The following is a 16,140-nucleotide window of genomic DNA, read 5'->3' as shown; positions in this document are numbered from 1 at the left end:
TAAACATTATTAACGGGCACTTTGCGCGATTCCTCGCTTTTTCACCTAGGTTATTCCGCCGCGCACTTTTGCCTCCCGGCATAATTTCAGAATTTAATCATCGATTTCTAATCGCCCAGTGGGACGTCGAATTATTATTTCCTTCTATTTCCGGGGAAAGAACGCGCGGAGTAGAGAAATTCAACTAAAGAAGTGGAGTAGAGAAGTTCCACTAAGCGAGTCGCCGAAATTTCGCAGTCCCGAAATTGCGAGGGGGAGGGTCCTCGATAATATCCAGGTGTCTCGATAATTATCGAGCTCTCGAAGCGTATCAAGTCCTCTATAATTATCGGCCCTCCGAGCTCATAGAGCCTTTTGTAATTATCGGCTCCTCTTCGCTCCAGATCCGGAGGGAAAGACTCGAGTCCGACATTATTCGAAAATTTCGAGGACCCACTTCCGGCGATTCTTTCACTTCCCCCTACCTGAAAGTAAAAGTTAGGTTGGACTTTCTTCGGCTTTCGACATTTAATACGATTCCCAATATACCGGAGTAATTCACGAGTACCACAAAGTACGCGAAACGCTCGTATCGATTCTTTTTCAAACTAAAAACCCTGACACATCAATTCCAGGAATCGATTATCTGTTTAAATTCCGCGTTTCTCTCACCCCGTCCTGTTATAAGTAAAAGTCAGGTTAAAATGCCCTCGTTATTAACATTTCCTCAAATTTCCACTAGAAGGGAGTAATTCACGGCCACCTAAAGTACACGAACTCTGGTATCAAGTTTTTTTAAGAATTAAGATCCTGCCGTATAATTCCTGGAATCGATTTCCCTTTTAAATTCGTACATATCGCGTCGTCCATTTACTGGCAACCGAAGACATGTGTGCCTTCCACGCGTGTCGAGGGTTCGACTGAGAGGGTGGCGAATTTTTTTTCGTACACCCTCCATCCCCTCCACTCCAGTTCTCTTTCTCTCCCGGATTCGGCCGCGCGCCGTCTCTCTTTTTCCCGAGATTCTTTGTTTTTCAGAGAACGACGGAACAAGCTCGAGGTAAAAAGGGCCAGTGAATGAGGCGGGGGGGGGAGAGGGGGGGTTGAAGCGGGCCGACAAGGGGGGTGAGTAATACCGCGCAAATGCATTTCGCGAAATGCAACGACCTACTTAACGCGGATCCGGATGACTGCTGCCGTTCCGACCGAAGCCCATTGGAGCGCGAAACGCGGATACGACCCCCACAGGCGGAAGTTACCCCGATGATAATTGATAACCCGGGCCGGGGTGGCCGATATAGCGATCGCTGCCGATTCCTACGGCGGATGCACCGATTGGTCGCGACGCCGTTTTAAACCGCATCGTTAACTCTACTCGATGGCCGGAATCCTCCGGATTTCCGTCACGGCGGTTCCACTCCGCACGCGGGGGTTCCGCCCCACGGCGGGCGGCAGGGTTCCAAGGGTAACGGCGGGTAATGCGCGAAATTCGTGGAGATATCGCTTCGGTTCGCAGTTGAGGACGGGATGATCGGGTTAGGCAGAACCACCGAAACGACGAGGACAGTGGAACCGGGGGTGGTTCGACATGTCGAGGGGTGGAGGTAGGAGTTTTCGCAAAAGGCGCGATTCGCGGGGCAGCAGGGGCGGGACCTGTTGATTTAACTGACAGGTCCATCCGCGATAACTCCTCCGGTAATGACTCTCGGCGAGGGAAGAAGGGTGCGAAAGAAGAGGCAATTGTGCGGTCCGAATTTCCTGGGGGTGGATTTCGGCCGGACCATCCGAACCCGCGGGACCCTGGCGCCGACGAGGAGGACCGGAGGAATCCTGATATCGGGGGTGTTTTCCACCCCCTGGCCGAAAAGCGCGGCTCGGCTCCCTTTTTCACCCCCGGGGGTGCTCGCGAGATACTTTCTCTTCACCCGGTCTTCTCTCCCACCCCTAACGACTTTCTTTGTGCGCCTTTCTCTCTTTCTCTCTCTCGCGCTCACCCACCTTCACCTCCGTACACGCGAGTCTCCTTTCTCTCTGTTTCTTTACACACCCCCGACACGCAATGGCGCGCCAACCCCCGCGCCCCGGAGGGTTGCTTTCATCGAACGGCTCCTCTCCGCAGCGCCGGGCGATTCAATGGCCGCGAGAAGGCTCGTTTCGCCGTTTCCTCCTCTGGCGATTTTCTTTAAGGCAATTAGGCGGATCCTAGCCCCTTTCTCCGGGTTGCTGAAAGAAGTCGCCGACGAGAGCGAGCTTTTCCACGGGGTGCGCACGGCTGGCCGCCGGCGCGCCGTGTCGCTGCAAGGGGTTGAATCGCGAGGCGCGCCCTTCGAGATTAATCCGGGTCTACCGCCTTATGGACGAGTCGTGGAAAAAAATGTCCTGGAGAATTATTCTTCCTCGGGATGTAGTCGACAATTTATGTGAAGGGCGTTTTTCTGTGGCACGTGCCGGTAGGGCGGAAATCGGGTTCGAAGGAGGCGCCTGCGTGGACTCCTTGGGCGACCGACGCGGCGGTTCGCATCATCTTTGCTGTATACTCGCAGGATAATGGCGTCGCTACCTGGTATTGTCATTGCTATTAACACGATTATGTTTCCTACTACTGTTACATACTACTGTTACTACCTATCTACTACTCTCGAGCACGATGTGCAGCCAAAAGCACCCAACAAGCTTTCTCGCCGAGCGTCACCGAGACGTGACGTGGTTATGTACCTTCCATGAGACACGAACGGATCCGATCGCCTACACGTAGCGCCGCCTCGCGAGCGAATCGCTCGCACTCGCATTGCGTGCCCGAGTGGGCGCGGTGACACCCCTGCGAGTGCTCGCCAACGAAACTAGAACAAAAAGAGAGAAAACGCTTTTTCGACCGTTTACACCCGAGTCGAGTCCGCTTTGTGCCGGAGGAAGTAGACGCGGCTTTGAAAGCGACCAAGAACGTCGCCGCGGGAGGGCCTGACAGTCCCCCGGCGACGCCGCCAGTTGCGCTCACCTCGCGTTTTCGCGTCGATCCTGACGGCCTGCCGGTTGGAATTCTTTCCTGAAACTTGGCCCTGAGAAACTACCCGCGGGAGAGATTTCTAAACGCTTATAGTTTCTCAGGTAACTGCAAATTCCGCATCAATCGGGACCTTCGAAACGTGCGAGCTGAGGTGAGCCAAGTTGCGGGCGGTAACCTCGCCGATCCGGGACAACTTCACGACTTTCCCTTCCTTCCCGAAAATCCCGAAGCTGGGCGCAGAAGAACGAATTGGGGGAGGGAACCCACTTTCTGGGAATTGTCCTGCCTGTAAATTATGGCGCGGAGGAAACGGCTCTCGTATCGAGGGCTTGACTCTTGAAGCCGATATCCCGGTCGGTCGGGAAGGCGGTATAAAATGGCGTATAAAATAGCGTTTCGGTCCGTTCCGGTTTCGGGCCGGAGATCCGAGCCGGAAACGAGATTGTCGCGCGTCGCAGACCCGGAAGGTATACGTTTCCTGTGGGCTCCTAGACGAACGGGTCGAATCGAAGATCCCAAATCCGGTCGTGAACTCGAGTGTCGTTTCTCGCTCATTCGGCGACTCGACTCCCGAACAATAAAATCGGCGACACAGTTACGGGAAAAGTGCCGGAAGTGGCGGGAGCCGTAAGGCGCATCCGGCGTCCTTATCGTTTGTTTCTCCGAATATCCGCGCGGCGGCGCTACCGAAGCGCCATGGCGGCACAATGGGGAACTTTCGGGTAAATCACCCCGTCGGACCATTAAAAGTCATCCCCGCGATCCCAGCGGGGCGGAAGGGGACTTCCGCAGGCGGGGATTTATCGCTCTTCGCTGCGGAAGCGTTTCCGCTCGCGGGGAGAATTTTCCCGTGGGTTCTTATTCGCGAGGTGAGCCGCCGCGTTCGAGCGCTGATCATAAATGGCTTGTTTTGGGGGTTAGAGCACTTCCCAAGGCTCGGCAAAGAAGGGAGGGACTCTTTCCACCAAAAGTAATCGCCCCTCGCTGCGAAAGCTTTTTAATCGCGAGGTCAGGTCGCCATTCTCGGGCGCCGATCGCTCCTGATCTATCGGGGCGATTTTCGCGGGATTTTCGCCGCAAATCAGGATAGAAAGGTACCACGGAGCAATAATAGGGTTCCCCGGGGCAATTTGCTGTAATTCTGTGCACCCAGCCCCCCTCCCCCCCTGTACCTTAAATAATTGACCTCGGTGGGAAAATGGCGCTGGTGCCAATCGACCGGCAGGCGCGTGCTACATTTTTTCCAATGGACGCGAGACATGCCGCGAGATTCCTGGGAATTTACCCACGCGAGGGACGGAATTGATTTCTTAATTCGCCTGGAGTCGAAGAAACTCCGACAGCCTTTGAGAAACCGCCGGTAGGGGCACCAGCGACGCTCGTGTCACGGAGTCCTTGCACCAAGAGCCCGGCGGGCGCCGCCATATTGGATTTCCAAGAGGATTACCAGCCTCTTCTTCGTCCCTGTACCCACGATCGACCGTCAACCCTCCCTCCTCTGCGCCGTCAAAAAAAAAATAAAAAGAAAAACGAGATTCAGCAACGCGGAATTGTCTGCAATTGAAATTTAGATTAACTCGGCCGAGATTAACGCGCCTCGGAGAGTGGCGGAAGCTATGGGGAAGCGATCGCGCGTCAACCCCACTCTTGGTGCACGGCCTCTAGCTTGTAAGCGGGGTCGGGGCGGCCATCTTGGAAACGTGACCGCGCGCCAAATTCGAATGTCCACACGCTCCTCGCCGCATTTGTACTGTCCGATCGAGGCTAAATTCGGCTTAACCCCGCTTTCGAGCCGAGATCAAAGGAAGGGCGAGGCGAGGCCCGAGTAAATTGTCAAAGCGATCGATGGCTCGCGTCGGCGGCGCTCGAAATCGGAGTCGCCGCGGTTTTAACGGGGAATTGCGATCGCGTGACAGGGATTATCGAGGGCCGCAATTACGGGCGCATTCGACGGTGAATTACCGGGCCAATGGCAGCGGGATCGGCCACTTTGCGCTCGCGGCGGCGTTATAAATTAACTTTCGGCCCGAAACGGCCTACGCGGCGGCGCCGGTTTAATGGCGGCTGGTTGTTTGTCGGAGTTTCCGCGGTATTATTTTGCCGAAAATTGCGCCGGCCCGCCCGTTTAATATCCCCCTATTCGGGATCGCACCCCCGCGCATATGTCGGGATTCTACGCCGGCCCGACGCCGGAGTTATTACTTAATACTGAATTTGACCTGGTTTATCGCCTTCTCTTCAATGACTACATAAATGCCGCTTCGAGGACGAGGAGCGTTTCGCCGGTATTGCGCTATGCGCGGCACTTTAATGGAGGGCGGGCCTGGAACTGCAGGAGCTGCATTTTAAAACGGGACGTCAAACAATGTCACATCGATGCCCGCCGATTTTTACGCCGCCGCCGTAAAGCGCGCGCGCCGCCATCTTGTCCGCCATCTTGGGCCGCGGCTCTGACTCGAGCCTCAATAATTCCTGCAATTTCCTCGCTTATCTTCCATTGCGGACGCATATATAGGTTTGGTTAATCCCGGAGGGCCGTTAATAATCCATTAACGTGTAATAATACTCAAGGGGCGACGTTGTCTTCTTATTTTGCATTTATCCTCCCCCGTCGAGTGTCATCACGGAACGTCTCGTGAGCGTCCCTTCTACTTTTTCCCGTGATCACGGAAGGGGACTGCTTAGGCCGATGAAAAATCATGCTCGAATGAGAAGCGAAGCCCCTAATCCGATTGGAGCGTGCAACGGCACGATAAATAAGAAGGAGCGTAACGCGAGCTTAATCGGCCGGCCGCGGCAACGGCGCCGCCCGTTAAGGGTCGATCCAGAATATCTGCCAAATTAGGGCTAATTAATGGCTAAGGCGCGAAAGGTCACGTTTCCCGATCGCCGCGACGATCTCAGAAACGGAAAGGAAGAGACAAGGTACCGACTAGCGGCCTCCTCTTCTCGCTCCTCTCCATTTTCCGGGCTGGAAGCCAGGAAGGTGATTCGCCAACGCTCCGACAGGGGTCTCCACTGAAGCGGCGCCGGACGGCATTGGTCGACGATACGATTGCGCGGGACTTTTGAAATTGCCTCGGAATATCTCTCGAATAAATGACACGGCCCTCGATGGGGGCTCTGGTTCCCTCTCCTCGATATCGTCGATCGATCTCGCCACGGCCGCGTCGGAGTTATCACACGTTAGGCTCGATCTAGACACACGTAAGCCGAACGTTTCTTTCTCGCCAGTTTGACTGTCTTTTTTCATTCTACGCCCGAATTAACGACCCCGATGGCCTCCGACATACAGCACTGAGCCTCGTGTCCGGGGACGTAGGCCAACGACGGCCGGCCCTGAGGAGGCTTAACTCGAAGCCGATACTATCGACGAAGGTCGAACCGAATTCTAACGCATTGTGCATCTAGCCAGCGCATGCGTATACGAGATTACTCCAACTGGTTTGTTTCGTTGGTTTGATTCCCGATTTTATGAGCGACCCGCGACCCGCCAAGACCTCTGCCCAAGATAAGACCATTGACGTGCATTAAACTAACTCCCATAAATTCTCAATTATTCATTATTAATAGTTAAATTCATTAGCACGTGGCCGAAATTAATTGAGCACTGTGGGGAATTATTTAAATGTTGATTAACGGTAATTCCGGCAGAGGTCCTGGAGGAGGCGCGGCCAATTCCTTCATTTTTCTCAGGACTAGCATGACTTGGCATGAGTAATGACATACATATATAGTTGATAAGTAGTGATTTGATTAGTTAACGGCATCTAGGTTGATGACACGTTTTCGGCACCGAGGCGGCATGGGCTGACAGCCGGCCTCAGTCGTTTCGACAGATTTTTTCCCCTAGCCATCATCCCAGCGCCATTTTGCATTTCAATTATCGGCCAGATTTCCATACCAGATTTCGCGAAATGTCGGGCGAAGCCGTGCAATGCGGAAAAAAAGAAAGAAAGGGGAAGTACAAACTGGGAGTTGCTGAACGAGTTCCGAGAGGAAGGGGGACGAGCTGATACCGCGTCGAGCCCCGAAAGAGTTTTAACGGCGACTTTTTCCCAAAAGTAGATTTACGAGGACGCCCGCGCAAACCCCGAGTAAAATCCCCAGAAAAGTATCGCAACCCGCAAGGACCAACAGGTGCATTTTCACGATGCGACCTTACGTATTCCTCGTGAAAGTGCATCCCCGTGCGGCTTCCCTTTGTAAGGCCGAATTTTCCGGCTCGCTACGTAGCATCGTCGAGACCTCCTTTGAAACGCCGAAATCCGTCCTTGCCACGTCGGCATAAAAGCGGCATAAATCCGAGTCCTAAATACGAGTTAAAGAATTCATAGTTAATTCCGAGCCTCGTTCGCTGTCTAAAAAAAGAAAACAAGGAAAGAAAGGAAGACAAATTTAAGAAGAGCGAAAAAATGAGAGAAATCCGTGGTTAAAGTTTTCTCGGATTCGCGGAATTTCAAATTTCATTCCTTCCGGTATTTCCTTCTCTCGGATGTGCGCGATGTACGTGTCCCAAATTCCCCCAGGAATGTCGGCTTGGTATAAATTTCTCTTTCCCGTTATTAGAGCGACGGGAGGGAGGCGCGATTTATCAGGAAATCTCGCGAAAAATGCAGCCTCGACATATTCCGGGCCGATATGATAATTCATGCGAAGGGGATGGCGCTGGGCAAAAATACCTAACTCTTTCCTACCGTGGACACTCGTTCCGGGGCGTCGGAAAATCCCCCATAAAGTGACAAATTTCAATTTCGCATAAATTCGGCGTTCCCGGCCACGCGATTTGCCAGATAAACGCGGCGGAATCGCATTCAGGTCGCGGTTTTAACATAGTGCGGTCGTTTACATGGGTCCCCTTTTCCTGGGAGGAAAATAAGTCCCCGATGCGATGGTAAATTTCGAGTTTGCATAAATATCTCCTTTCCGCCGGCAGGAATGCATAATCGATCAGAGAAACGCACGAGAGATCCATCCGCGGCGCATTCCGGCTTAGCGCGATAATTTGCATTGGCCTCTCGACATTTAAGGCACGTTCACACGGAGGCGATAGGGACGACCGCCATGATTGGTTGGCTGGGCATATTCGTGCATGCCCGACGCTCATTAAGGACACAATGCGTCATGCGCGCGATAGCGAGCGAACGTCGTCCATTTCTACATCGCGGTACTGCCCTAAATGTCCTCGAGCGCCACTCCGTAGTTCGTGCCCAATTACGTAGATTGAGTCGCTACTGTTAGACCACCCTGTAGAGGATAGTACTGCCATGATAAGCATGCCGCACGAGTAGCTTACTACTTCTCGCTTGCCCTACCATGCCGTGATTTCGAGCCACGATGAGACTCCAAAGGCTCCCCGAGCCTTAAAGACACCTCCAAAAACCGATCAAGTAACTACCACTAATCCAACTCAAAAATGAAATCCTGAAACTTCATCTCTTTACTCCTGTAGTCGGTACTACACACCTGGCCTCTCGCGAACACGTGGCCTTGGTTACCGTGGACCGCCATGACGGCGTCCTTGGTTGCCACGGCAACGCCGCTACAAGGCTCGACGCCAGCGCGCTCACCTGAAAAGTTTAAAGCCACATAACTTTCGATGGAGACGTCGTATGTGAGATTTCTTTGACTCCTAGGCCACAGGAAGATGGTAGCTATTCATTGACGCATCGTTTGAGGAATTGACTGGTCGTCTTTAAGTTTCGGGGCGTTTGGATGTCTTTTCTCGCATGCCTGCACGGAAACAAGGATTCTTTTTCTTCTCTTTCTCTCTCGGTTTCTCTCTCTCTCTCTCCCCGTCTTTCCATCCGTTTTTCTCTCTTGTTCGATGTTCCCTTAACCACTTCGTGTTTTTTGGGAACTATACATTCGCCCAGTAGACCTGACGCGGCGACTGTGGCCCGGCCACCGTCGCCACGTCTTCTCGAATACTTTGACATCTCCTTACTCTCCCGCCATCCGCAAGGCATGTTGACCCAATTTCATGTCGGCATCACGAAGCAACGTGCAACGTGCCCCCAATGTCCGTTCGGGAAGGAATCGACAAGACCCAGGAGGGCGCTTAGATGGAACGCGATGCGTCGGCTTCGTTACGACACGCGATGGACGAAGGGGCGCACATGTGGAATTTATGACCATCGACGCAAACGTTGAACAACGCTTGCCGAACTACTGCAGAGTAGAGCACCTAACCTCAGACTCCACCGAAAGCCTCGGATGTTAAAAAATTGGGATATCTCTGGTCCCGTCAAAAAAATTTGAAAAATCCCGGTCTTCGGTACACAAAAAACAAAACCCGATCACTCTATCGAACGGCGTAGCTTAACTACGTAAATTTTGAAATCACACAGATCTTAATCATGATCAACATCTGTTCTGAAAATTAATTCTTGAAAGAGATTGTAAGACCCAATCGGAAACATTTTCCGCACCTAAGTCTTTAATGCGAATCCGCGATCGCCCGTGAAATTGGACGGATTATTGGATAATATTCGGTTTAACCGCGGATCATTATTTAACGAGGCTGGTTTGAGGCCGATTAATTACGGCCTAATGAATTGAATGTAATTATGAGTGAGAGGTTTCCGCCGACCGGCTTGATTCCCGGCGTTGCTCGAGCTCGAGCCCTAAGGGCCCGAAGTTCCTTAATCCTCGAGCACATCCGAGGCTCGGTAGAATCTGACAAATGTCTGCTATGCAGCTGCAGGGCGTCGGGATGCGCCGTTTTCAGCCAGTTCCGGAATGTGCCGTAACGATTGCGAGCTGCAGTTGCAGCTGCGAAGGAATGCCGCCGTACGTTCCTAAGCTGGACATGAAAAGTCCTCCCAATCGCGATCGCAGGGTCGGGACTTGCTCCCGAAACTTGCAGTTCCCAGTAGAGCTACCATTAAAGATGAAAACGAAGTGATCGACGGTCCTTGAGCAGGATATCGCATTTTCGCATCATCCGACACCATTCGATATCCTAATACCTCCGAAAATCCCGGTACCAATTTTGATTTGCATCGGATCAATCTCGATCTGGATAAAGAATTAACCTCAACATCGTGTCTCGAGTTGTGACATCTTCAGACTTGTATTTCAATTAAAATGGCATTTTACTTCGAGATGAATCCTTTAAATGTGTTGAATAAGCGTGAAATTGGGGTTAACCCTTGCCTGCACGAGCACCAGGGATCACCAGTCCTCGGTTCACGTAGGGGCCACCTCGTCAAGTAGACCTTGTCGAAGTTGTCTAGTATGTAGCTCAGTTTGGCCACGCCCACCAATCCTCTATTTGGACCCCCCACTTGCGCAACGTAGAGCCCCATTCCCACTTTTGTCAATCTCGCCGCGCGTCGAGGAGACTGGGAATTCGTACAGGAAAGGGTAGGATCGCCACGAGTCAACCGAATTTGGAAAGTTCGAGAGGATCGCTACGGGAAGTTCACAACTCGGGACGCGACAAACGGGAATAGGGATCCAACGAGGGAGCGTGTGTCGAGGGTAGAAAGAACGGGAATTCTCCGAAGTTTGAGCGAGCGGCATTGTGCGGACATAAAATGGCGACCTTCCTCGACACAGGCTTCTTCCGTGAGATTTCAAGGAGTCGTTTCACGCCATCCCCACTCCGAAGGAAATGCCGGCCCCGACTGGAGACGTGGGATAAAAAAGGAACGGTTGACGTCAAAAGAAAAACACCGACGACACGATCTATCCGAAATTAAATAGATCAAGTATTATAATGAGGGAGTTTCGGTCGGTTAGCTGCGTTTCCTTCGGCGTGCATCAGTTGGAAACCCCGTCCAGCAAAAGACCACGCCCCGACCAGCTGCTCGCCACGCCCCGTCCAGCTGCAAGCCCCGCCCATTGACTCCCACCACGCCCAACTAAGTGTGTAAACGTATTGTTAGAGCGGAGATTTTTGTGTTCTGTTCTCTCGGCAGTTGGATACACAATGCGCGATATTCGGTACAAATGGAACGCCGGCCTACAGTCGGTCGGCATCTCGAGCGAGGTGGAACTCCCGCAGTTTCGCGTGCTCGGGCACAGGCAACGACAGACAACCATACACCTGTCCACAGGTAGATATCCTGCAATGGTCGTGCCTCACTGCAGTCTATCTCTGTATATTTCACTCTGTCTTTCTCTCTCAGTCTCTATCCTCCACACTCTCTGTCTCCTCTCTGAAGTGTCACCAACGTTCTACACACAAGATCAATCAACAGTGTTTTATCCCGCACCGATGCACCCGCCACGTTGGGGCGCCCGATGTGCCCAGGAGAGTCTGACCCCCGATGATTCCCGAATGGTCCATCCATCCCGGGGATCCAGTCTGCATCCCATTCGCTTTGTGTCCAGCCACGGGACGCGCGCAAGCGGAGGTTTCGGTGGAAAGTGGACAAATGGACTCCGATACTTGGAGTGTCGGACGTCCAGAGCGGATATCGCGGAGTGCAGCTCGCTGTTGAGGGCTGACAAAAAAGTCCGCGGACTGATCAGCGTCTCCCCCGAATGTCCACTTAATGCCTGATCATCCTCTTGCGCCGTCAAGTGTCGCCTACCGGAACGCACCCAATCCGTCAGCCCTGAACCCCCACTTCGGGTGGTAATCGATCGGAACAAAGTCAAACTCTAATTAGAGTCCAGGTCCCGAAGGTCCGGCCGATCGATGAGACGTCCCCAGGGGGTGTGCCGGTCCGGCACCTCGGTAAGAAAAATTCAATCTCGCGGAGATAAATGTGGTGCACTAGCCATTGTGTCCACACGGGAAGAGCGGTACACCTCGTTTCTCTCCGTGGCGGTTCATCTCTGCGGTTGCAGCGGGATGATCCGACCCTGGGAGTTGAAATCTACTTCCAGGAGCACGTTCGTACCATTACCCGAAGATGGTTCCGTGCGGATGTTTAGAGTGTTCCCGGGGGATTGTCCAGCCTTGTCTTGTCCAGCTTTCTGGACCATCACTTGTGCCCCACCGTGAAAGGACCTCGCGACTTGGTCCTGATCGGTGGTGCTGACCAGAGTCTCGGTGTTCCCCTGTCTTTCTAGTAGCACCGGTCTTCTTCGCCCACTTCCTTCATCGGGATCAGCTCTCTCCACCAACGACCCACGATCTCCCAATACCAGGCGAGTGCTCCCCACTCGAGGCTCGCCCTCCACCAGCTCCCTTCACAACTATCGTTCTGGCTCTCGGTTGATAAGTCTCGTTGAGTTTCGAGCGGCTCGTGTACACGATTTAAAGAGCGGAAGTTAAGCTAGTGTGACTCCGAAGGTAAGTGGAGGCCCCCTCGGAGCCTGCGCAAGACCGCGGGTTCCGGCAAGGTATGTACCAACCGCGGGGGGTCTCTCTATTTTCAGTCGGATACACCATGAGGGACATCCGGTACAAGTGGAACGAGGGCCCGAACAGCGTTGGGGTCAGCAACGAGGTCTCCCTGCCTCAGTTCAAGGTCCTCGGGCACCGACAGCGAGCCATGGAGATTAGTTTGACTACCGGTAAAGTATCCATTGTGATTAGAAATCACACGGGCAGTAGGACGAGCGACTTGTCCGAGCCCTTCAAGAAGACCTCTCGTTGACGAGTCGACCCACTAGGTTACCACTTTTAGTTCTAGGCTGTTGGAACACGTTAGGTTGGTCGTTGTCCACGACAACGCTCGTGAAGACGACGAAAGAGGCCTAAGTTAGCCATTGAGATGGCGAAATATGAACTACCATCCTGCTGATGATGAGATTGACCAACCAGTGTTGGGGTTCATCCCAAACGAGGGATCACTCCCATCCTTGATCAGCTTGACTCCTGGCTTCTAATAGATTCCGTCGCCTGGGTTGTCAGGAGTGGGAAGGCCAAAAATCGAGGTGCAACCGATCGGTCGTTCGTTATCTCTCGTTAGTTCCACCAGGATCCTTGATAACCGGGCATATCGGTGCGCCTCCGTAAGAGGAGCCACTTCATCCGATTATTCCCGGCGGCGCGGAACTTCGCCAAGTCCTCTTTCCTGGCGCACAATAAATTCCCGCCGCTGATTGCGGAGTGCCGGCGAAAGTTTGCGCGGCAAATGAGATTCGTTCCTCCTTGGACTGGCAGCACAAAGACGGTAGTTACGGTTAATCCGTAAACTGTGGTTTTCAGGGTAGCAGGGGGGAGCGGAAACCCGGTAGCTGGAAGGGCGTCAGCGCCGAGCTCCCGGAATCTCCGAATACGGGGAGGAGACGCGAGTTTCTACTTAGTTCCAGGAAGGATTTAATTACGACTCGGATTACGCCGAATGACCCTGCGGGACCCGGGAGCTCCCACGTCCTGCTGAATTATCGAGGATTACCCTAGACTTCGACTCGTCCCCGGGAATTGCCGGCGGACTATTCGCAGCATTTCGGAAGGTACCTCTCGGGCCTTCAAGGTGAAACCGGGACCGGAACTTTCCCTCGCTTTCCTGAACGTTTCTCAACATGGAACTGACCTAGACGATTCGAGGTTCAGCTTCTAGAGTTATAGTAACCGAGGAAAATATGGAAAAAATTTGGGAAAAAAAATTTAGAAAAAATTCAGAACGGCACTTCGGCAGCTGTCCTTGCTGTCTGGTGTCGGGACGTGACGGGTGGCACAAAGGAAGAAGATAATTGGGGGACAACCGCTTTTCGGCACTCGGGGGGTGAACGGTCGTGCGGAATCGGGCGGCAGCATCCGACACGAGGTAGCTCTCGGGGATTGTCCGAATACAAAGGGCTGCCTTCCTTTTTCCCTCCCGGCCTTTCGATTTCTATTCCCACTCTCAATGGCCGACCGCAATCAGGGGGTCAGTAATTAAAACGGAGTAGCTGGCCGAGCAGTCGCCGCAATCGAGCGTGCGCTCGCGTAAGCCTCTTGGTCCATTGCTTTTTTCGAGTTTGCCTCTCTGGTCGATCCTTCCGAGTTTCTCCCACTTTTTCTGGCAGTTCCTTCCACTATTTCCCAGTTTTTAGACCTTTCCCGGCATCCTCCGCCGTTTCATCGCGCCTCGTTTCCAAAGATCGTTTAGGTCGGCCTGACCTCGCAGAGCTGCAGCTTCCATATCCCAGTTTCTGACAAAAAGAGGCTATCACCCCTGATGAAATTTTCGACACCAGGTTAAAGCCTACTTCGGTACCCTCGCTGCCTGATTGGCTTCCACTCCCCGGAATTGGAAACTAAATGTCGGCCCATAGAGATCTCAAGAGACTCTTTCCGTTCCCCACTTTGTAGACGTGCACCAGGGGCACCTGGAACTTCTACTCGGCGAATCAAGGGCTCCTCGATCTGCCTCTCGTTTCCTGGACCCAAAGTCAGCCAGTTAGGACGTGGGCGGTCCACTCGTGCCGAAAGATGCACATCTCATCGGGCATTGAAGGACCTCCGAGTCCATGAGGCCGATGTTTAATGAATCCTCTCGAAAGAAAGTTCCCTCCATCCTGCGGGAAGGATCGGGCAGGTTTTGCGAAGTCCTCATCGCATCCCGGATGCTTACACAGCCCTCGGGCAATGAGTGTTGGTCGGCTCTCGACGTCCCTTCAGCGCAGGTTCCCCAGGGATGTTCCAAGCCCCGAGTCCTGGAGGACCCGTGGTGGATGAGGGGTCCAGGGACAATGGTATTAACCTGGCATAAAAATCCCAGCTCACGTCCTCGAAGGCACGTCTTCAGGGTCCCAATCTGACGAGAAGAGGAGTCAAAGTCGGGCGAATCTGCGAAGTGCAAGGTGCAGGGCATGCAACAGTTGCCGTTGAAAGCAATTGCCAGATGGCACGTAGTCCTCAGTCGAGGACGGGGATCAAAGAGAGACACAGTTGAATACGCCGAGGTGACGAAAAAGGTCTAGCCGATGCTAAATGAAGCCAGGAAATCCGTCTGATGAAGGGGATGACGTGGGTCCAGCAAGGGGGGAAATGACGTCAGCTGCAGCCGAGTTTAGAGCGTCACTCCTCAGAAAATTGGATCCCGTCGTAATGGCAGCTGGATACCAGGCAGGAGGGATATTTAATGTCGAGATACTTTGCGAGGTGGAAATTGGGTCAACGACTCCATTCGTTAAACCTTCGACTTTGAGGCCAGCTTCGCCCCTGCGAGTCGATTTAGCGGACCACGGTGGATGTGGGGGACACCACCCCCAGGACGACTCCCGGAAACGGGATTACCCGATGAACGAGGGCCTGCATCCCGATAAAGACTGACCGAAATTCCTCGGATTGGAGGACCGAGGAAGGACCAACCAAAGAACGCCGGCCTCGACCCTGACCTGCACTAACAGGGAAGAAAGAACCCCGAAGATAGAACCAGACACACGATCAGATATCCATAATGCACCCGGATGCATCAAGAAATCCCAACTCCAGGAGAGCGTGGCTTCTCAAGGGACTCTTTCCGACCCCTTAGTACATTTCTTCCCGAAATGTATTTCAAGTAGGCCTTTAATATTCGCGATATTCAAATGAAATGCCCGGCTTGCGCGACTTAGTGGCGTCCTGGATGGAGGGAAAATCGCGTTCCCGAGAGGTCCTTGCTTTGCGACGCATTACGAGAAGCCTGACCGGGCAATCGAGGAAATTGTCTCGACGAGAATCGCCATTACGGACCCAGTTATTCCTTTACGAAAGTCTTGCCTGTTCGAGGCGAATCTTCGATCGACGCTCGCCTTCGATCCGGACTCTTTGCTAAAAGGAGACCCGACGTGAATTCTTTAGCGAACCTCCCTTTGCCAAGAGGATGCTGCAAGAGGGTGGCTCCACTCCATCTTCCTCGCGAAAGAAACTCCATCCGCGGGTCGTTAGCGTCTCGCGAGATCTTTAGCGGACGGTCCAGCAAGCCCGGAAAAAGAGCCCGAAGAGGGCGAGGTCGCTCGGCCAGAAAAGCCCCGTCCAATCCGGCAAGAACCTCGGCAAGATCTGCTGAAATTAAGCTCAAAGAGGAATTTTCCAGGAGGAATCAGCCGAGATTGGACGAGCCCCCCTCGGCTTTGAGCCCCGATCAAGGAGAATCGAGCGGGTGCGACAGTCGAGGCTCCTGAATTATCGATTGCCCCCCCGACACGTAATATTAAGGCGTTGCGAAACCCTCGAAAGAGCGGAAAAGCACTTTTCGAGATCCCGGAGGAGAACTTCCCACGACGACGCCAAGGCTGCCGATCTCGGAGTCGTCGTAACTGCATTTTCCCGCTCCCTCGTTAAA

General features: G+C 53.2%; 1 protein-coding gene across 1 annotated transcript in view; it reads left to right on the top strand.

Moving 5' to 3' along the window:
- The window catches only part of LOC105699045 (gamma-aminobutyric acid receptor subunit beta), an 84,005-nt gene that overhangs the window by 58,543 nt on the left and 9,322 nt on the right, over positions 1-16,140 (top strand). The window contains exon 6 of the mRNA XM_023433906.1: positions 12,320-12,457. Within this exon, the coding sequence (XP_023289674.1) occupies positions 12,320-12,457 (138 nt within the window). The remainder of the gene's footprint in view (positions 1-12,319; positions 12,458-16,140) is intronic.

The sequence above is a fragment of the Orussus abietinus genome, unplaced genomic scaffold, assembly GCF_000612105.2.
Source record: "Orussus abietinus isolate OABI.00-Male unplaced genomic scaffold, Oabi_2.0 scaffold3, whole genome shotgun sequence".
Lineage (NCBI taxonomy): Eukaryota > Metazoa > Arthropoda > Insecta > Hymenoptera > Orussidae > Orussus > Orussus abietinus.
The sequence above is the reverse complement of the archived record's forward strand: the minus strand, read 5'-3'. Positions and strand labels throughout refer to the sequence as shown.